This window comes from Salvelinus sp. IW2-2015, linkage group LG13 (assembly GCF_002910315.2).
Source record: "Salvelinus sp. IW2-2015 linkage group LG13, ASM291031v2, whole genome shotgun sequence".
In the NCBI taxonomy this organism is placed as follows: domain Eukaryota; kingdom Metazoa; phylum Chordata; class Actinopteri; order Salmoniformes; family Salmonidae; genus Salvelinus; species Salvelinus sp. IW2-2015.
In genome coordinates, this window is record NC_036853.1 from 13,718,243 (window position 1) to 13,740,802 (window position 22,560).

The 22,560-nt window shown below is 43.0% G+C and overlaps 1 protein-coding gene across 1 annotated transcript; it reads left to right on the forward strand.

The window, feature by feature from the left end:
* The first annotated feature begins 874 nt into the window (after window positions 1-874).
* On the forward strand, window positions 875-17,269 carry LOC111972161 (MAP kinase-interacting serine/threonine-protein kinase 2). Its single transcript, XM_023999048.2, has 13 exons — window positions 875-1,050; window positions 1,537-1,621; window positions 1,764-1,865; window positions 1,964-2,061; window positions 4,251-4,330; window positions 4,553-4,626; window positions 4,957-5,061; window positions 5,467-5,522; window positions 6,007-6,102; window positions 14,670-14,864; window positions 16,431-16,595; window positions 16,712-16,752; window positions 16,908-17,269. Exons 1-13 carry the CDS (start codon window positions 1,000-1,002, stop codon window positions 17,170-17,172), a joined length of 1,413 nt encoding a protein of 470 aa, XP_023854816.1. The 5' UTR covers window positions 875-999; the 3' UTR covers window positions 17,173-17,269.
* Window positions 17,270-22,560: the final 5,291 nt, after the last annotated feature.

The window sequence follows — 22,560 nt, forward strand, 5'->3', positions numbered from 1 at the left end:
GTAATATCAGATCTGTGAAGGGTGAAGTAGACGAGACGGCGTTAGGAAAGAAGGAAGCTATATGAACTGAATTTGAATCAGACCTGTAAAATACACACGTCACCCCAGCCCATGTGATAAACTGTCTGTTGCTGTGTTTCGGGGGCGAGTTCTCAAATGACTGGATTATTCGAGAAATGGGCGGAGACAATCGTGAGATTATAAATGCTTGTTGGGCTGCGATTCGTTCCACCTTCCACACACTCACGATCTGGCAAATCCTCGACCGTCGCTGCGGCTTAAACGAAAGCAGTGTGTCAAACAACGGTGTTTACGCTGGAGCTCTAAAAAAAGACAAGAGGGTAAATTAAACGTAGTTTGTCGACAAGAGGCTAGTTACTTTTGCTTGACGTCCTTTCTACTCGGCGTTATTCGAAATTAAAGCTTCTGGCGGTGGTTTATTGACAGCGTTAGCATAGCTAATGTTACAGTAACAGTTAACGTTAGCTATCTGTCTAGCCAAGTCGTTTAATTGACTTAAAATGTCATACCATATTGTTTCACGCTTATATTTTTTTGTCGGATGACGTTGGTATTTCATTATGGGTAGGATATTGATTTAATTGATTGATTTTAGCTAGCTAGTTGACTAACTGCGTATTCGTGTTACTGTGCAGTGTCCAGTGTGCACATACGCAGCCAGTGTTTTCTTCTAGTCTGACTAGTGTGTTCAATTAGCGTGTTTTTAATGTCAGACAACGGGCCATGCTGCGATACTTGTTAACTATCGAAGTATTCTTAAATTATTTCACTTCTTGATCTATGGCTTAGGCTATTATTAGACCACTATTCCCGATTGTTGTCTAACGTTATGCTATACATGTTTTTAACACAGTGCTCCGGTTAAGCCCTGCATCTTGACCAGAGAACGCGGGGATCATTTGCTTCAGTCTGAAATATTTTGTACTTACATACTGCACCCGCCATCAGTCCTTCATAATAAGCTTTAATCGATGCAAAATGGTGCAAAATAAGATCACCGAAGTCACTGGATTCCATCGCTCTTTCAAGGTGAGTTAACGTTACTGTTTCTATTAGGTTGCGTTGGTTACAAGATGGAGAAGTGGGACTAGGCTGCATCTTGCAATATTTAACTACATCCTTCTATATTTAATGACATCTGTCTTCACATTTGGGTGACACGTGTGTCCTTACCACCAATATTCACAGTTCACAAGTGAAAATATGGGTAATGACTGAGTTGTCTAGGGAACGGGTCTACTTGGACAATGTTAAATGGCACAACAGATTGAGTGAAATTTGGTTCAGATGCTGTTATTGGATATGATGCCTTGGTACAAGTGGGCAGTGCACATCATTTTTCACTGGACACCTTATCAGCTGTGAAATTCTTAAATTGATTCCAATATTGTAGTGGATGCCATGAGACCATGGCCGCTGGAGCTAATGGGTTGATCATTTTATCATACAGTTTTATGGGTCATTTTGAATGCTGAACTGTTATTAGTTGAAATTCACACATGTGTTCTCATCTAGGGCCCAAATCCCTTTGCGGGTGACGAATTCACAAATGGTTCCCTCCTTAATTCAGACTTCAATTTTGATTTGTCAAATAGACATGGTAAGTGTGTTTCTTTGTTGTTTTTTTACTTAACACTTACTCCAAGAGGCCAATGTCAGCATCCTGGGACACCAACTCAGTAGTAGCATTTCCTATGTTAAGTAGCACCCTAGTATTCATACAGGTTTTTGTGATTGTGTAGATATTACCTCCAGCAAGCCTATTGACATCCCTGATGCCAAGAAGAGAAATAAGAAGAAAAAGCGTTGCAGGGCAACTGACAGCTTCTCTGGCCGATTTGAGGGTGAGTCATTTTCTTATCTCATCTAAAGGACAGATTCTCTAGATTATGGTACAAATTTTATCTGTTGAATTGTTTTAAATATAAATTTGTCCCACCAGATGTCTACAGCCTGCAGTCAGAGGTTCTTGGAGAGGGGGCTTATGCAAGAGTACAGACCTGCATCAACCTCATCACCAATAAGGAATATGCTGTCAAGGTAAGATGTTTCTCATGCTGCACAAGTTCTCAAAAAAGGAACCCCAATGTAATGTGTGCCTGAACATGTTATTGTCTTGAGTGGTTTGTTTCAAATTTGTGGATGAGGATGTTTTTAGGAATGGTTGAAAGCTCTCCCAGGATATTGCGACCCTCAGAGGATAATGTTTAAGTGTCACGCTCCTGACAAGGGCCTGTGACTGCTATCATCTTACATTTCACTTCCTTGCTGCTTTGGCATGTGATCAATATGGAGATAACTGCACATGGTCACCTGATCATTAGCCCCACTGGGAGGAATTGCTATGGAAATGTAGACCCTGAATTAATTTAATGGTTTTAGTGGTATAACCTATAGAAACACTTGAGGGTGTGGACTACATCAATGTCCTCTCTGGCATCTACATTTGTAGCATGTATTCTTGGAAACTTGTTTGGGACATTGTTCAATTCCCTAGACAGATGTCGTCATGTTTGTTCTGTTCAGCCCTTTGAAACGGATGTCTGAGGCTCTCACTCAGTGTTGTGCTTCTGCTGTAGTTTTATGGGCACTGGGGGCCTAGCTACTGGTAGCACAAACTTCCCCTCAGTGTTTTTCTGACTCTGCCTGCCAATCCGAGCCAGCGGAAGGCTACATCCACCCCCTCTCTTTGCTCTCATTCGTCAGCCAGGCTCCTAGTAGTGAGAACATTGTGTACTAGCAGCAGTGCCAAAACATGGTATGGGTTATGACCTAGGGTGTTTACACTTTTTTTTCTCTCTCGAATGTTCATTTTATTTTTTTTACAATAAAGGGATGTAGATAAAGTGTTTTGGATGCATGTGCCTTGCTGCTTTTTCTCTCTTGCCTTGAGCAAGTAAATGTTGTGAAATTCATTTTTGGCAGTTTTTCATTTTACAGAAGTATTGTAAGATTTAGTTTGTTCCATATTTTGTATGGATTCCTTGTATACTACTGAAAGACTGTTATTTTTGCATCCAGTATATTAATGGTATTTGTTCCCTTTCTAATTAACATACTGGTGTTAAATAGTTTACTATAGAGGAGTCCCTTGAGGAGAATTCTAGGGGGAGGGGTGTGGGAGAACCAATGACTCGAGGTCAGTTGGGTCTAGGAGGGGACTTCAACTGCCCAGATGTCCTTGCCAGACACCCCTCCCCCTCTAGACAGCTGGATGGGAGGCGGGGGCTCCTCGTGTTGCAATCCCAACAAAATCCAAAGCTGCAGGAAAACAAACTCAAAAGGGCCTGCTTGGCTAGCTGGCCCCTTTGAGTTTGGCATCCTCTGGTCCTGCATAAGGAGTGCTCCTGGGCGTTCATACATCTGATTTACAAACCTGCAGTATGACTCAATGGGGCCCTCCTAAAGCCATGCTGCAGGGATTTATAGCCCCTGGAGGTGATGGGTGACTGTTTGCAACAGGACAGTAAAACCCCCACAACCCTCCAAGGACAAAGGGCGCTCACCCCCACAGCGTTAGCTCTTCATTTAGCTATCAATTTTTCCATTATCAGTTCATCGATACTGGTGTCTGCTCTGCTACATGTAGGCTACTCGTTGGTTGTGATCAGGAGAAACTCACTGGTTGGGTGCAGCGTCTTTTTAGAACAGTCCCTAGGCTTTGGGAACACAGGCCCCTAATCCTAGACACTCATTGTGCTCTGACCCGGTGGGGTTCAATGGCAGCCCTAATCCAGCTAGCAGGAAGAGCGTCACGTACACCCTCAGACAATGAGAGGGTGGCTGGAAAATTCAGGCCTTTGCTTTTGGTGTCAGCAGTCTCCCTTGGCTGAGCAACAAGCTGGGCTGCCAGGCAGCAACCCGCAGCACTAGAACTATATTTAGGCATTGCTCTATTGTCAATACAACTCTTTGGGAACACTTTGCCCGTTGCTTTGTAATTTCATGGCACAAGCATGGAAGGTTGGAATATGGTATACATATGTATGCAATATTTAGAGGTGTGCGGCCTTGATTCTCCACCCGTTGGCTCTCTGGGTGGGTAGGCACTTGGCAGACCCCAGAAGTAGGTTAACCCTTCATCCTAACTGTGCCTAAAGGTTGGAAGGTGAGAAGTGAACCTAAAGGCACAACGGTATATTTCCAGTCCTTACACAGTATATTAATAGGATTTTATACATGTGTGATTGTTACCCCAGCGGCCCTTAAGCCAGTCTTCTCCATTCCAGATCATTGAGAAGAGACCTGGTCACAGCCGCAGTCGCGTCTTCAGGGAAGTGGAGATGCTGTACCAGTGCCAGGGTCACAGGTAAGATTACTGATTAGACGCACAACAACGGGGACTTCTGAATAATATATTTGAGTGGAAAGCAGCTTACCTCATTAGACCTTCATTGCACTGTAAATGAGCAATGCACTGAGCAAAGTCTTGATAGTCATTCAATAAATAAATTCCTTGACTGACAAATCTTTATAAGTAATAACTGTCGTGTGATTAGTTTTGACCAGTGTCCTGTTTCCTTCACTGCAGAAACATCCTGGAGCTGGTGGAGTTCTTTGAGGAGGAAGACAAGTTTTACTTGGTGTTTGAAATGCTGAGAGGAGGTGAGTGCTTCATACAGGGTTTAAAGGCTTTAAAAGTAATATGCCCCATTTCCTTCTGCATGCGTCTCATATTGAATTTCTTAGTGGGTCTTAATTAGGGTGGCAAAATTCCTGCAGCTTTCTATAAATTCCCTGGTTTTCCAGAAATCCCGGTTAGAGGATTCCTGGAATAAGGGGGAAATCCGTTATCATGCAACCAGGATTTCTGGATAACCTTGGAATTTATTTAAAGTTACAGGAATTAAGCAACCCTCATCTTAATACAGGCACTTTTAATACTTGCAATGTGATAGGGTTGAGCAAGGTAACAAGTGTGGCGTTAACCTGCAGGTACAGTCCTGGCTCACATTCACAGGAGACTACACTTCAGTGAGCAGGAAGCCTGCGTTGTGGTGCAGGACATCGCCAGCGCTCTGGATTTCCTGCATAACAAAGGTACGTCTGCTACAACCAGGTTGAGCCACAGACCAGGGCTTGCCTGGCAGGCCAAGGGGGTGGATGGGGTTTCATATGGGGACTGGGAAGGGCCTGGCGCTGGCATCTGGAGATGGGCTGGCTGGCATTTATCATGAGAGCTTTACAATGCAAGGCTAGCTGATCTGGTTTCAGCAGATAAAAGGCTCGGCCCACTTTAATCTACTTCTGGGTAGAATAACAAATGGTTCAAAGGTCTCATGTTCCCTCAACACCTGGGCTGTTAAGTGAAAGCCATGGTTCCCATTTGATCCCTAGCAGTGGCCCAGGCTGGTCATTTGACACATACTAAAACACATGCCCACCCCTTCTGTCTATTGCCTAATTATACATGCATCAGAATGACTCTGCGTTTCATTTTTACAGGAATGGCACATAGAGATCTGAAGCCGGAGAACATCTTATGTGAGCATGCGGACAAAGTAAGTTTCCATTTACAGGTGTCTGATTTGTAGATATCTGTAGCCACTAGTGTATTGGCCACTCTAATCTGGAAGTATGATTACGCTAGAAGGCCTGGGGGGGGGGGGTGGTATATGGCCAATACACCACGGCTAATGGCTGTTCTTAATGCCTGGCACAACGCAGAGTGCCTGTACACAACCCTCAGCTGTGGTATATCGGCCATATATCACAAACCCCCGAGGTGCCTTACTGCTATAAACTGTTTACCAATGTAATTAGAGCAGTAAAAATAACTTGTGGTATATGGTCTGAATACCACGGCTGTCAGCCAATCAGCATTCAGGGCTCGATCCACCCAGTTTGATTGGCCATAAATCGCTTTCTGTCAATCACACTCAATGGAGCCGTAGCCCACAACCAGCACCCTGGTCAAATCTTTTGAGAAACAGTAGAATTGTTTTGTAACATTTTTTAAATGTACCCATTTCCCTTCCTTTACAGATTTCGCCTGTGAAGATCTGTGACTTTGACCTGGGTAGTGGGATCAAGCTAAACAGCGACAGCTCTCCCATCTCCACCCCAGAGCTCCTCACTCCAGTAAGTCTGTCTACTACACTCTGTTCAGCCAGTGTAGTTTTGACTCCATGTAAATAGGCCTGTGGCAATGCTTTGGGCAGGAAACAGAAATTCTATGGAAAGCAGAGGTGGTGTGACGATTGGCACATGGCACAGCAAAGCCCCAGTGAAAGCTTTCTTGTGCCGTTTTCTGAGGCAGGGTGGTTTTACAATTCTGCTCCCTATGTAGATTGGCTTTCCTGTACGGTATTGGACAAGCCCAGGTGGCGTCACTTGCAGGAAGCCCTCTCATTGGAAACCAGGGAGAAGGTGTGCTGGTATCTAAGGACAAAGTTAACTGTTGGCTGGTTTCATTGTAATGATGGGGATTGACTCTCAGCCCGTGTAATAACACATACACCTTTGGCACGCTCTCCTTTCTGGCAGCTCCTTTGCTTAGGTATCTGAGAAGCACTTATCAGCTTCATTCAGATTCCTAAAAGTCTAATGTCCACATCCTGCTACTTATCAGTGGAAATGTTGAGGCACATGGGGCTAGGCTATGATGGGTTAAGGCAAAGTTTCATAAAAAATAAAAACTGCCTTTAAAACCTGACCGGCACAATGTTACTGGAATGCTTCAAATGTAAAGGGCAGCCATCCCATTCTGTGCCTCTCCTGTCAGAGGGAGATGGATGTGAGCAGGTGACCCAGATGACCAGGCTAGTTGGAGGGAGTAATGTAGGAGGTGGGGGATTTTGCATTGTAACCTGACCTAGCTTGGGTAGCCTGTTGGCAGGGCAGCCCTGGCCTGCACAATTTGTGGGTATTATAGTTTGGCCCATGTTGGAGACAGACAGGGCGGTGTGAGCGCTGAGTGGTCTCCCCCTCTGTGATCTTGGGTCTCAGCTCTCAGGGCAGTCTGAGGATAGCCGTGTTTGCATCTCCCCCCTGTGTCCTCTGGTTTCAACAGACTGGTCTTTTATCAGAGATTGACCTGGCCCTGGGTCAGACTGACGGACCTCTTTAAATAAAGGTATTTTGTAATTCCTGTGTAAAGAACTAGACATAATATCCTTGAGGAGGCAAGGCTACAGGGAACAGATTGCGCAGACCGTGAGGCCAAACCATGCTACAGTGTGTGGAAGTGGTTGAATGAGAAGCTTATTTTCCTTAACAGTAATTGGAACGAGACCATGTCTCCTGTCACTGATCCTCTGCTACATTCCCCTGGTAGCACTTGAGCTATAACATTGCCACCCACCCTGGTCTCTGCTCTTGCACTGTAATCTCCACCCACTTTCTCACCACATTTGTGCAAGCCTGCATTTCTCTTTGTATTCATAACACAAAAGCCCCATGTCTAACGGTTGTTCTAGATAAATTGCCCTTGTGCCTACTAGCAACTGTGCTTTGATTGGCTGAGCCAAGGGGAGAGGGAAGGAGTGCGGGGGAGTGGTGTGTGTGCACTGCTCATGTGCCTCTCCCTTGTTTATCCTAGTCTCTGTTCAGGCCAATCTTATCTGATTTTCTTTCCTGACATACTTTTCCCCTTCCCCACATGCCTGCACTTAGTGTTATTCCCCAATGTTTCATAGTATTTACAGATGTTTTAATGTGCTTGAGTAAATTGAATTTGAAAGAAAGCCAGGGCTGCCCCCCKCKCSCCRSKKKAAAAGAAAAACAACCTTGGTCAACCAAGAGCCGTCCTGTTCTTTCAATCAATCGATTGGTCGAAATGTTTAAATGTATTTTTCTGTGTTAAGAACTACATATGGACTGAGCTTGTCTGATGCTTTAAGCACACTGATTAAATAATAAAGACACACAAATGACTGGCGCTTGATGGTCACTGTTAAATAAAATGACAGCCTGTGACTGGCCCTTGTTTAAAGAAGTCCGTTGTGTGGATGACATTGTACTTATTGTGGAAACTACTGGAGTACAGGGGAAAAGGAGGGTAAAGGCTCAAGTGTTGTGAGCATTGTGCCAAACAGTTGCTGTTAGATTTTTAAAAAATTCTGACCATTTGGATCAATTTAAATACTAAAGTGTGCCAGTCTGTTCTAACAAATGTATAAAGCCTTTATTACAGCAGACTGAACAGTTTAATGCATTCTTGAATTGCGGTTTATTTATTGGTTAGACTAATTTGTCAAGTTAGTTTCATTTTTTTTTTTTAAATGCTCGATTGCATTTCAAAGCATGAATGATTGATTCAGTAGCCTATATATTGAAAAATGGGTCTAAGTAAAGGTATTAAGACTAAACAGGACACTCTTAGGCCTACAGCTTGACGGTGGTTATACAAGGATACTATACAAAGCCTATTAATGATATGTATTATAATGTCAACAACAATAAGGAGATCAAGAAAAAGGTTGGTATAGGAGCAAGTGCTGCATGTATGTGTTATGAGGTGATGATAGAATGCAATGTTTTTCTGCCTGTTTGGAACTGGGTAAACACTAAATTATAAATACCATTCTGTTCTAACATACATTTTTGTAAGGCAAGAGCTGTTTCCTCATTGCTGCCTCGTCTGAATTGTTCTCATCCCAATATCCTGGTTAACTTTGCTATTATGCACATAGCAATACAGGGAAAGGTGTCAATTTTAGTGCACTGAAGATTGTTTCAAAACCGGACAGGGAACTTATCCAACATTGGAGAAAGTGCATTTGTTATAAAATATTAGATTATTGTGTTGCATCATAATTTGAAATACTAAAACCATATAATATTTCAGTATCACATCTTAGAGTGTACTGTGCCATCCCCTTGGCCTCCAATGGAATAGTCCACTGAGACAGGCACGAATCAGACAAATCCTGTGCACCATGGGATTTATTTTTATAAGCGCAAATAATCTCGGTTGCCAACAGCCTGTTGACTGTCCTATAGAAGTCCTATAGAAAGCACACTTAGGCAATGTTGTGGTTACTGTACTTGTAGCGGTTGAGCCTTAAGAGGGTTTACTTTCAGTGAATGGTCTCTTTTTTGAGAATCATGTTAAAGTGGTTTCCTGATAATTTAGTGGTGTAATCAGGTCTGCATGAGGCTGTGTACACATACAGGCATGTGGTGTACCTTGATGCTTCAATAACTTTGGGCTTCCTGACCAAACTCTCAAATGTGAGTTATAGATTTGTCATTCTAATTGAAAGCCAGTCTAAGAAGTGGTAGATCTGTTCTGTGCTCTATTTCTATGCTCCCTGTTTTCTGTCTTGATTTTGTACACCATCTGAAACACTATACAATGCTTTGTCACAAACTGAAATTAGGGAAATTTATTTTAACAAACTGGAAATGGGGCAGGAATTCTGTTTACTGCAGCTTTAAGGGGAATTCACAGGACTTTTCTGACGTTTGTCAGGCGCTGAGGTGCTAATGAAAGACCAGCGCCTCTTTCTGTAAGCTGTCAAGCAAAGGCAGCTGTGTTATGAGTTGACTGGTCATATGGTTAGGAAAGCTCCAGGTTGCGGTGATTTCTGCCAACAAATCCTCAATGTCGGCTGATTAGCCACCATCTCTGTCACCGCAGGCAGGATTAAAGAGTCGAAGACCGATGCAAGTCTTCATCCTGCTGGTGCAATACTATTGAAGTATATCTGCTGCTCTACAAATCAGTGGAGCAGAGCTCCCTCACCTTATCCCCTTTTGCTGTCCCATATCCTTGTCATGCCCAGAGCAGTCATAGGCTGGCTAGCTCAGGTTACTGGGCTTAGCCATGTTTTTTTAAGGGGGCTCTGAAACACGAGTACTTTGATTATCATACTCCCATTCCTCCTCAAAAGCACCTTGGTGGACAAATATATTTTGTTCCATGATGCTAGGCAGGGCAAGCCCATTTTGGTGAGTTCTGATACCATCAAAATAAATCAATTGCAGTATGTTTTTGGAGTCATTCAGTATTTTTTTTAAACTTAAGTACTATACCATTGGAAATGTTCAATTTATATTCCTAAAACTTAAGTTGAAAATGATGTCACTGCTTCCTGTTGACGAAACATTTTGACAAATGGCCCAATGTCAACAGTTTCGCTGTCCAATTCAATAACCAATATGCAGAAAGTTTATACATCTACATATGTGCATAATAATCATATTACTTGTATTTTTTTCAACGAGCACCGTACACTGCACACTTACCAAAAACCCTGTTTTGGCAAGTCACTAATCAGCAAATAAAAAATTTAGAGCGGAAATCGGGTTGTACACGCTTTTGAAACTAACGCAACTAAAAAAACGCATAACTGGAGATTTTTTTACATCACTGGTTAGAGCACAAGCTGCAGGAGATGGTGAGCTACATTTTAGAGTGACGTATTTTGAATATTTAAAGGCCACACGGAAACTTGGAATAAACTATACATGGTTGGTTACATAACTTGTAGAAAGCGTATCTATTTTATGTAGGATGTTCATTTCGGGAGGCTGCCATCACAGTAAAGTTAACAAAACACTTTCTCTTAACTTAACCAATCACGACACGCCTTAACGTCGAGATCGTTGTCCCTTCCACGGGACATTTGCGCTAACGTAGGCTAATGCGATTAGCATGAGGTTGTAAGTAACGAGAATATCCTAGGACAGACATCTGATATTGGCAGGAGGCTTAAATTCTTGTTAATCTAACTGCACTGTCCAATTTACACTAATTATTACAGTGAGAATCCCATGCTATTGTTTGAGGAGAGTGCACAACTTTGAACATGAAGTTATTAATAAACAAATTAGGCACTTTTAGGCAGTCTTGATACAACATTTTGAACAGAAATGCAATGGTTCATTGTATCAGTCTAACACTTTGCAAATACACTGATGCCATCTAGTGGCAAATCTAAATTGCACCTGGGCTGGAATAATACATTACGGCCTTTGCATTTCAAAGATGATGGCACAAAAAAATACAAATGGACAGTTTCTTTTACCAGATCTATTGTTATAATCTCCTACATTCCTTTCACATTTCCACAAACTTCAGTCTTTCCTTTCAAATGGTACCAAGAATATGCATATCCTTGCTTCAGGGCCTGAGTTACAGGCAGTTAGGCAGATTTGGGTATGTCATTTTAGGTGAAAATTGAGCCTTAGGAGGTTAAGATATCACTTGACAACTGTTGGCTGTTATTTAAGTGACAGTTTGACTGTCAAATCCATGTATTGGCGTGTGTGGCCAGCGACTTACACAGAATACCCTGAATTTTCCATGCCGTTTAATTAAATCCACATTCTAAGTGGTTCCAAGTCGTGCGCATCCCCGAGCGTGACACAATCAACAGAAACCGAAGATATTGATCTGGTTTGAGCTATCAAACTTATCCTCATTACTAAACTTTAATACTATCACCAATCTGCGTTAAAGGTGTGTAATTCCAATGTTATGGGGTGAAAATTCAAGCTTGCGTAAGGTAGTAACACAAACTGCCCACTTTAGGAAAATTGGTGTAATATACTTCATTCCTTAATTTAAAGGCAAAATAGTTAATATAAGGTAAGATAGTTTGAGAGTGGGAAAAATACCATTACAACAATGACTTCTTTTATCAATCAACCATTTAGAGTCAAATTCAGTTTACCTCAAACGGGGTGGTGTTGTCGGCAGCCAGCTTCTCCAGACATGACTACGGTGGTGGGGGTTGGAGGGGCTTGTGGCTCGCTGGCCACAGACAAGGCTTTGTCTGCGCTCAGATTCCTGCCCTGCAAATTGCATTACATAAGGGTGCAGCAGGATGGTGCTCACAAATCAACTTTTTGTCACATGTGCCGAATACAACGGGTGTAGACTTATTAAAAAACGTTGCTTTTTTTAAAATTATGTTTTTAAATTGGATATCCGAAACAAAAATATACTTGCAGTGAAGGCGCTCAACAACTACATACCAGTCATCCAACACTCATTCAGAGCGACACAGAAGCATCCAGGGTCAATGCCCTGCTCAAGGGCACGTTGACAGATCTCCCACCAGGCCAAAAACTGGAACCGAAACATTAAGACCCCCCCCCCCCCTTCCACAGTTCCCCAATAGCAGTCCCTCAACCATTTGAGACCCCTCCCACAGCCCCCCCCATGCACCAACAACCAGGGGAATGAATTTAAGAGAAAAAAGAAAGCCAAGAAACGACAAACGCAAAATAATCAAATGAATTCCTTTAAAACAAAGGACAACTAAAACCATAATAGCAATGCTGACTGTTTGCCTGACACTACATGTATGCGTTTATTTAAATGAGTGTATATGCATGTGTACAAATGCCTGCATGGCATCAGTCTCATGCACACCGGCATTAGTTATAAAAACACTGCCCCAGTGTCATTCAAACATACTTTTTTATTGTTTTAGTTTTTTTATCACTTGTATTAGGATGGTCAATCTCCTGCACAGCAACTCCACTCCCACTTGTCTCCAATTCCAACAAGTGTAGACCTTACAGTGAAATGCTTACTTATGAGCCCCTAACCAACAGTGCAGTTAAAAAAAAAACGGATACGATTAAGAAGTAACAAGTAATTAAAGAGCAGCAGTAAAAAAAAATAAGTGTGTATATATATCACACACGGGGTGTGCCGGTAGTCAATGTGCGGGGGCACCGGTTAGTTGAGGTATGTAGAGTTAATTAAAGGGACTATTCATAGATGACAAGAGTGGTGGGGGGGTGGGCAATGCAAATAGTCTGGGTAGTCATTTGTTCAGGAGTCTTATGGCTTGGGGGTAGAAGCTGTTTAGAAGCCTCGTGGACCTAGACTTTGTGCTCAGCTACCGCTTACAGTGCTGTAGTAGAGCAGTCTGACTAGGGTGGCTGGAGTCTTTGACAATTTTTAGGGCCTTCCTCTGACACCGCCTGGTATATAGGTCCTGGATGGCAGGAAGCTTGGCTCCAGTGATGTACTGGGCCATTCACACTACCCTCTGTAGTGCCTTGCGGTCGGAGGCCGAGCAGTTGCCATACCAGGCAGTGATGCGCTCGATGGTGCAGCTGTAGAACCTTTTGAGGATCTGAGGACTGTTGTGAATGTTGACCTGTCTAAAGATCTTACTAACATCAGCGTGATTAGTCTTCCGGTACAGCTGGTGCTCTCATGCATGTTTCAGTGTTATTTCCCTCAAAGCGAGCATAGAAGTAGTTTAGCTCGTCCAGTAGACTTGTCACTGGTCAGCTCTCGGCTTTGCTTCCCTTTGTAGTCTGTAATGGTTTGCAGGCCCTGCCACATCTGTCGAGTGTCGCAGCAGGTGTAGTACGACTCGATCTTAGTCCTGTATTGACGCTTTGCCTGTTGATGGTTCGTCGGAGGACATGGCGGGATTTCTTATAAGCTTCCGGGTTAGGGTCCCGCTCCTTGAAAGCGGCAGCTCTAGCCTTTAGCTCAGTGTGGATGCTGCCTGTAATCCATGGCTTCTAGTTGGGTTTGTACGTACGGTCACTGTTTTGAAACGACATCATCGATGCACTTATTGATGAAGACTGATGTGGTGGGCTCAATGCCATTGGAGGAATCCCGGCACATATTCCAGTCTGCTAGCAAAAGTCCTATAGGTTAGCATCTGCTTCATCTGACAAGAGGCTAGCTGTGTGCAAACAGACCCTCTCCTCGGACCGAGGAATGGGATTTTTTTAAGGGAACACAAGTCTGCTTCAAACCACCCCACAAAACGGAGCTGTTTAGAGCCCTGGTGCTTTAGCAGGCTCTCATTCCATAGCATGTTTGATTTTTACCAGAGGGGTGCTTGGGTCTCCTTCAACCAGAGAACTTTTCATGATAAAACTAGCCTATCAGCAGTGTTAAGCTCTGAGCTCTGGGTTTTGTTTCTGTGGTCAGGTGATTCTAACACCACAGATTTAATCTGTTCAGAAATGTGTTTTTGACTCTAGTTCCTTGAAAGGTTAAGCAGAGTTTTGGCCCTACTGGAACTAAAACTAGAATCTTTCAAAAGCCTGCATTATTTTCCCAGGGGTTCATTTTCTCTGAAAGTAAGCTGAAGAGAAGGTCATTTGATCAGAGTAGGGCTAGCCAGCTCCTAAGGAATGTCTTTGTTCTCCTGTCCTGCAAAAACCAGCAGTGACCCATATCTCTTCACCGTGTTATGGAAAGTATTAACCCCATTTGGTCATTTTGTTTGTCGGCGTTATGCAACTGTGCTTTCTTGGACTGCCCCCCCCTGGCAATTGTCTTTTCCTAGCTCGGTGTTGGGCCTAGTTCCACAGGCAATCATGCTGACCCTGTAGCCCGCTCAGTCAGTCCACTGAGCTTTGAGTGCGAAGAACAGGCTGTCGCACAGGGCCCTAGTATTCACTCACTGCCCTACCCTACATCATTGCACATGTTCTCCATGCCTCCTTGCATTTTCCAAAGAACAAATGTTTTGGAAAGCAGGGGCACTTAAAGGACTCCATCAGTGTGGATAATCCTTCCGACTAGTGAGGAATGCCGCTGTCCAAAAACAGAACTTGTTCAGGGACATTGGACAGCATAGACTCACTTTCCTTCTCACTGTACCCACAGCATTACACTCGGCTCTGTTTAACCGAAGCAGTAGCCTCAGGTGGGGCATTGACTGCTCCCAGCCCAGAGCTAACTAACCCTGTTGTCTGTCTGTTTCCTGCAGTGTGGCTCGGCAGAGTACATGGCTCCTGAAGTGGTGGAGGCCTTCAGTGAGGAGGCCACCAACTATGACAAGCGCTGTGACCTGTGGAGCCTGGGGGTCATCCTCTACATCCTGCTGAGCGGCTACCCGCCCTTTGTAGGCCGCTGCGGCAGCGACTGTGGCTGGGATATGGGAGAACCCTGCCACACATGCCAGGTAAGAAAGAAAGCCAAGGCCACCTCTGGCTGACCCAGATTCTCTTTCATTTGTTTAGTGTGCTTTCCAGAAACTGTATCCTGTTTAGGAGGAAGTGTAGGTATAATATTCCTAGGTGCACATTACAAATTTATAGCTGGGATCCCGTTAACGGGATCGATATGACAACAGCCAGTGAAAGTGCAGGGCGCCAAATTCAAAACAACAAATCTCATAATTAAAATTCCTCAGACAAGTATTTTACACCATTTTAAAGAAACTTGTTGTTAATCCCACCACAGTGTACGATTTCAAAAACGCTTTATGACGAAAGCACAACATATCATTGTTAGGTCAACGCAAAATCACAGAAAAACACAGCCATTTTCCCAGCCAAAGACAGGAGTCACAAAAAGCATAAATAGAGAATGAATCACTAACCTTTGATCTTCATCAGATGACACTAATAGGACTTAATGTTACACAATACATATGTTTTGTTCGATAAAGGTCATATTTATATCCAAATACCTCAGTTTACATCGGCGCCATGTTCAGAAATGCCTCTAATATCCGGAGAAATTACAGAGCCGCATCAAATAACAGAAATACTCATCATAAACTTTGAAAGGTACATGTTTTACATAGAATTAAAGATACTTGTTCTTAATGCAACCGCTGTGTCAGATTTCAAAAAAGCTTTACGGCAAAAGCACAATATTCAATAATCTGAACAGCGTTCAGCCACAAAAGGATGCCATACAATTACCCGCCAAATTGTGGATTCAAAAATAGCATTATAAATGTTCACTAAACTTTGCTGATCTTCGTCGGAATGCACTCCCACTTCCACAAGAAATGTTTGTTTTGTTCGGTAATGTTTATGTCCAAATAGCTACTTTTGTCAGCGATTTTGGTTAACAAATCCAAAGTCACGAAGCGTGTTACCAAAAGCAGACGAAATGTCAAAGTTCTGTAATAGTCAGAAACATGTCAAACGATGTATTGAATCAATCTTTAGGATGTTTTTAACATCTTCAATGTTCCAACCGGAGAATTCCATTGTCTTCAGAAGTGCGATGGAACAGAGCTCCCTCATGTGAACGCGCATGGTCAGCTCATGGCAGACCTTACTCATTCCCCTCTCCTTCATCCCCACTTCACAGAAGCATCAGACAAGGTTCTAAAGACTGACATCTAGTGGAAGCCGTAGGAAGTGCAATATGACCCATATCCCACTGTGTATTCGATAGGCGATGAGTTGAAAACCTACAAACCTCAGATTTCCCACTTCCTGTTTGGATTTTCTCAGGTTTTTGCCTGCCATATGAGTTCTGTTATAGTCAGACATCATTCAAACAGTTTTAGAAACTTCAGTGTTTTCTATCCAAATCTACTAATAATATGTATATATTAGCAACTGGGACTGAGGAGCAGGCATTTTCCTCTGGGCACCTTTTCATCCAAGCTACTCAATACTGCCCCCAGCCATAAGAAGTTAACAAGACACTGACTTGCGCACAATTGTGAAATTCAAGCTCTGAGTTTCCCTACTATGTGATGGTAATGAAAGCTCTTTATCCCTAGAACATGTTGTTTGAGAGTATCCAGGAAGGGAAGTATGAGTTTCCAGAGAAGGACTGGGCTCACATCTCCTCAAGTGCCAAAGACCTGATCTCCAAACTTCTTGTTAGAGATGCCAAGAATCGCCTGAGTGCCGGCCAGGTTCTGCAGCACCCCTGGGTGCAGGGGGTAAGTCTCGCTCTCTATACCCCCCCCGGCTCCTTAAACTCTATGTACATTTCAGTGGGTAGAATGGGTGGGGTTTCTTTTTTGTCTAACCACCTGCTAAAACATTTTATTTTTAGGGATTCTCTGACACACTGCCAACATCCATCCTACCTCAAAGGTGAGTTAATCTTTGAGTCCCTGAGGGATATGGGCTATGTTCTTCAGTATAGTGCATCCTGATCACCTCCATTATAAGAAAGTACAACTAGTGTAACTAAAATGTCAACTTCTGCATTAAGTTTTTTGTTTGGTTGCTCCTTCTACACTTTTCAGGAACAGTGCCAAGGACCTGACGTTCTTTGCTGGCAAGGCAGTGGCCATGAACCGGCAGCTGGCTGAGCAGGCTGTGATGGCGGAGCAGCAGCAGCTTGACGAGGCTCCCACTGTCATCACAGCCAGCTCCACTTCCATGCACCTCTCCCCTCCATCCAACTCCAAGCTGGCAAAGCGCAGGCAGAGCCTGCTAAAGACGGGGCCTGTCTCTGCCTCTGAGCTCTGCCAGCTCCTCGCCCCCCTCGTCATTACGTCATCTGCCTGAATCACAGCCTTTGACCATCCGCACCCACTGATTCAGATTTCCAGATGACCGCTCAGCCTGGCCCCTGCCTCGCCCTGGCCCCAACTCAACCACACTTACTGACTGCAGGCATGTCCCCCTCTTTAACAGGAGAGACCGCTGCCATGCCTGGCTCCTAAAGTATATTTCGGAGCGTAACGATGCAGAGCCGGCAGCCCAAACGCACATCCCCAAAATTCCTGATCAGCACAGCTCCACGTATGCGTCCTCTATTAATTGAAATGTGATGGCAGTTGGAGAAATGGCTTGAGCTGCGCTGAGAATTAGAAAAGTACAACACTGCTGTGTACACTTTGGACTCTGTTAAATGCTTCACTGCCTTCTGCCCCATAGCAGCACTTGTAAAGCACATTAGCCAGGGCCTGCATACATGGCACGTCCAGGCTGAGGGGCTACTGGGCCTTCTAGGGATTTTGGGGGGGGGGGGGGGTCTTCAAGCTGTTTTTCTTTTGAGTCTATGGCAGAACGGTTGAACCAAGCTCAGACACCAAAGGACTACCTGTTGTGCTGCTTCCACATGTTACAACTGGATCCACTGTGAATGAAGTTTATCTGGCATGTTCTCCATGTCTGAATGTCCCATCAGCAGATGCATACACGCTGATGCAATGGCAAACATGAAGGGTTTTACATGTGGAGGTATTCAGTGGAAAGAGTTCAGAAGGCTGGAAGCCAATGCTGCCAGTGTCTGGTGCAGTCCATTGTTTGGATAAATTCCTCTTCAACTGAGCCTCCTCTGTAGAAGGTATAAGCCCACAGTACAAAAGGTTGTGGCTGTGCCCATGAGCCTCTAGTACCAGAGAATGTATCTATAACCAGCCCTTATTACGCTACAATGCCTACCAATGCAGTTTCATAAATGAAATGATTTATGCCAAACTACCAATCGCCATGCATCATTCAATTTTCATATACTTTTTCTGATATCAGGGAATTCCTCCTGAATTTCTACAATGCAATAGGGGTTGAATTAAATGTTGCGCCTGCCTCTGCAAAAGTTGCTTTATGCACTAACCTAAAGTTCTTGGCACATGCAACTCGTTTGATACCAGAACATGAACTGGGTTGGCCTGATGCTACCCTCAATAAACATGGAGCAGAAAAATAGCAAATTTGGTTCCCCATGCGAAAGCTTCCCATGCCAAATTGTGTACTAAGTGTTGTCATCAAACCATAAGATGTATTAATGTAAACATCTTTAGTTATTTGACTGCTGTGTAAAGTAATTATGCCATGGCTGTCATAATAATCTGTCTAGTTTAGCGGCGTTAGAAACGCTAATTTTAGCCGACATGACTTGGCTAATGTATTTGGATTTGTTCAGGGTTTAATCAGGCTTTTCTGTTAAGAGGTTAACCTGCTATTGACCTCTATAATGTGACACCCTCAGAATGATTCCAAACTGCATCACAACTGCAAATACCTCATTTTGGGAGAAATAATTTGCATTAAACATGGTGAAGGAGACAATGGAAAAGTCTAAATGGAATAGCATTCCAGAAAAGTCTTCCGAGGACATGTAGCTGTATTAATGAGTTATTTAAAAAGTTAACTATTTTATGTTTTAACTCCATGTTAATGTTTAACTGTGCCACTTTTTATTTTTACATTAGTTTTTAAGCTTTTATTTTTTGATGTCAACCTCATGCAGGTGCTGTTCAGGTGGAACACCAGATGTTCCTTTTTTAAGATTCCTTTTTTTAAAGTGTGAGATGGGGAAGTTTCTATTTTGTTATCTGGAGCAAAATTAATGCCCAGTGAAGGTTATTTTAATGTTATTTTGTACTGCGAAAGTGTTGGCAACAATCTGTTTGGAAACAAGTTTGGCTGTTAGGAAATTGACAAATTATATTAGTGATGGGTTCAAGACACTGTAGCCAATGCCAAAGAGGCTAAAAGTCATAAACAAGTGACAACGTGCGTGTTCTCATCACCAAGGAGTACAACGACTAAACTCATGAATGTCCATTTAGTGTCACAACCGCTGCAGTTTGGTAATCTTGGAAGAAATGGCTCCCTTAGTGTCAAAAGGCCCATTATGCTGATTCATGGGACACTGATTGTAATCTTTTTAAGAATCCTTTCTACCAATGTATGTTTCTGGGGTTTTATGTCTTATAGTAAGACTTACTTGAATTTGTATATGCAGCTGTTCTTTGTTTGGGGAAACTAACTTGCTATCAAGAACAAAAGCATTAAGCTGCGCAAGGCATTTTTTGGGTTGTGAAAATGCCTATTCAATTGACTTTCTGCTTGCCTTTAAAAAAAAAAAAATCTATCAGACAAGTGTCTCCCTATTTTGTTAGGGTTGTGATTCTCCGAAATGCACAGATGTAGTACTTACATCTACGGTGTGTTTTTAGTCATAACCATTTCTACTTTTTCCCCAATGCAGTAGTTTTGGACTGCCTTTTATTTGGGGAGAATCGATAGAAGCAATCCCTTATTTTTTTACATTTCAAAATGATCTTGCAACGATGTGTAAAATGAGACGTTCAACTGGACAGTCATAATCCACTTCCCCACTATTTGAATGGTGCCCACAGGCAATTCATTTAAGATTTTAACAATAACATTGGAACATTTGTATAAATATTTCAGTTCGAGGGAGGTAACGTAAATGTTTTTCTACGTGGTTCTCTACTCAAGCCTTCTCTTCGGAGTTGTTGCCCCTTGTTTTTAACTCTTTTGTCCCAGCCCAAAATATTAACAGGATTTTTATTTTTACAAATCATACTTCTGAGACATTTTAATTGAAATAAGCACTTTACTGTAACATGGGACTGATTTGCAGTTAACGCAAAGAAACATGACGTGCAGAATTTTTGTTTTTTTCTAAATACAATAAATTGCTTTGAAAAGAAGTATTTTCCAATTATTCTGCTATTTGTCTTACAAATGGTTAGAAGCCTTGGGGCCAGTTCAAGGATGTAACTGCTGAACCATTCCAACATGTTTTCACTTGTTAACTGGTACAATCACCATAGTTTTACTCTGCCAGTTCATCGCTTGGCGAAGGGCTAAGTCTTGATCTATTCTACTGTAAATGGTACTCAGATACAAAGAGTAAAGGACACGTGCTCTTTGCTTGGGGGCAGTTAAGGGATATTTACAAGCAACCTAGTCACATGTAATTGGTTTGGTCCGGAGTCGGATGTGTTAAGGCAGGGGTGTCAAACTCATTCCACGGAGGGCCTAGTGTCTGCAGGTTTTTGGTTTTTCCTTTCAATAAAGCCCTAGACAACCAGGTGTGGGGAGTTCCTAACTAATTAGTGATGTTAATTCATCAATCAAGTACAAGGGAGGAGCGAAAACCCGCAGACACTCGGCCCCCCGTGGAATGAGTTTGACACCTGTGTGTTAAGGAGTCATGACTGTCTATACAAAAGGTAAGTGATGCAACTCGCTGCAAGCGCTGCCACCGTGTTTCCCCAGGAGATCTGGCAGTGTTGCTTATCAACACCTACTAACCGATTGCGCAAACATCACCAGGGATTTCGGACACTGAATGCCTGCTAATACTCGGCACACTAGTCAAATGCTCAATCTGATACTGCAATTTTCCATTTGCTCAACAATGTAGAAAAGGAATGTCAACTAAAGTCCTATGATATCTTGTATTCCGTAAGATGCACTACTAACCGATTGCGCAAACATCACCAGGGATTTCAAGGAAATTATGCAATGTTATTTTGCTTGGCGCCGAGTTATATCTGTCTCGGTACGCCAGTGTCAGAGCATTGCTCAAATCCTGAGTCTTCCACCTAGTGTTGACTTCATAAAACTACTCCAGCTCACCTAAAAATATTGCACACAACCAAATGGGTATTTATTTGATATGTGGGTCAAAATAAACTAAGAGCAAACCTGTGGAGCAAAATACACTTCTCCCTTCAGGACTGCTGTGGGAGTTGTTCTGGTGTTTATTACTCATTTCTGTGAGGAAGTTGATGACATCGGCTCCACAGGGACATCCTTAGCCTTGGAAGCTGCTGGAGGGTGTCTCTTGTCCAGGTTTTTGGCCACAGCCTCAGGAACCTCAAATGCCTTCAGAGTCCATTATCAGTTTTGGGTAACCCCAGTTCTTGTTAGCTTTCTTTTTGCCTCCAATCCCCTTTCTGTTCGTCAATCAAAAATGGCATGTCACTCGTCACTACCTCAATGTCATGCTTTGGGAAACCCTGCTGGGATCCATTTTTGGTGCCTTGGGTATGAGGGCATTAATAGATTCCTGCACCACCAGAGGCATTTTTTTTCCATTTGATGTGGGACTCTAGCTTGTCTCATTTCTTTGATAAGTGCCTTAGAACAATTCAATTCAAACTCTACCTCTGACACTTCCTTAGGCTGAGGAGTTTCTTTGGGTGTGATCAGTTCCATGGACTTGCTGAAGATGGTAGGTGCTCCCAATGCATTTGCTAAATGTTTCAGGTTAATCTCAAGAAGTTTAATGGATGCCTTTCTCATTAAATAAAATATTTTTCACTCTGGGTATAGGGATGCGCATACCTGGTCTGACTAGCTTCTTTACCAACCTCTTTGGAGGAACCCTTCCCTGTGGCATAGACAAACTGATTTCCAGGCACTTTGCTCTTCAGTTCGATTTCAAATTTGGTCCTGGGATAAGCTGTGCTAACTTCCAACGCATCAGGTTGAGTGGCTGTATCTATGACAAGAATGCTACTACATACACTTTCCTCAGTAGAATAATCATCAGACCCACTTGATGCTGCAGAGAGGGATTTCTCCCCCTCTGTTTCTTGTCCCAGTGATGTTACTGTTATTGGCCCTATCACATCCTGAAGTTGTTGGCAGGTGATCAGAGGCTGGGAAATTGTTTCAGCGTTACTGTCTATAATCAGATTTCCGTTGTCCATACTCTTATATCTCTGACACTTAGCGCCTTCTGACCTAAAGGCTTTTATATACTTCAAAGCAAGCTTGGGAAGAACCCACTGCTTTTTTATCACTTTATACTTCACATGACACAAGTCTGTTCCTTACCTCCTGGGGAAGGAATGGGGTTTCTACACCATGGAAATCCAACTGAGCTGGCTGTGGTGTGACCGGAGTGACTTCCTCGGCTGCCGTCTTCTCCAGGGAGTCTGAGTAGAGTAGGCACTCCCAGTAGGTGGTGTAGTCGGTTTTGCTTCAGTCATCTCAAGGAAATCAGTTGTTTCCTCTCCAATCATACGGATTAAAAATGATCTTGGCTTGGGATATGCAAAAATATGGACAAAACATTGAGGACGAGGAGTCTTCACCAACCCTGGACATAATTTCGAACCTAAGGGCTTGCTAGATGTTCTAGTCTCCATCTTTTCCCGTTTCAGATCTTTCTGACCATTG

Coding starts and splice junctions, on each gene's coding strand:
- LOC111972161 (XM_023999048.2), top strand. CDS start 1,000: ATGGTGCAAAATAAGATCACCGAAGTCACTGGATTCCATCGCTCTTTC. Junction 14,865..16,430: donor AACCCTGCCACACATGCCAG/GTAAGAAAGAAA, acceptor CTTTATCCCTAG/AACATGTTGTTTGAGAGTAT. Junction 16,753..16,907: donor ACATCCATCCTACCTCAAAG/GTGAGTTAATCT, acceptor TACACTTTTCAG/GAACAGTGCCAAGGACCTGA.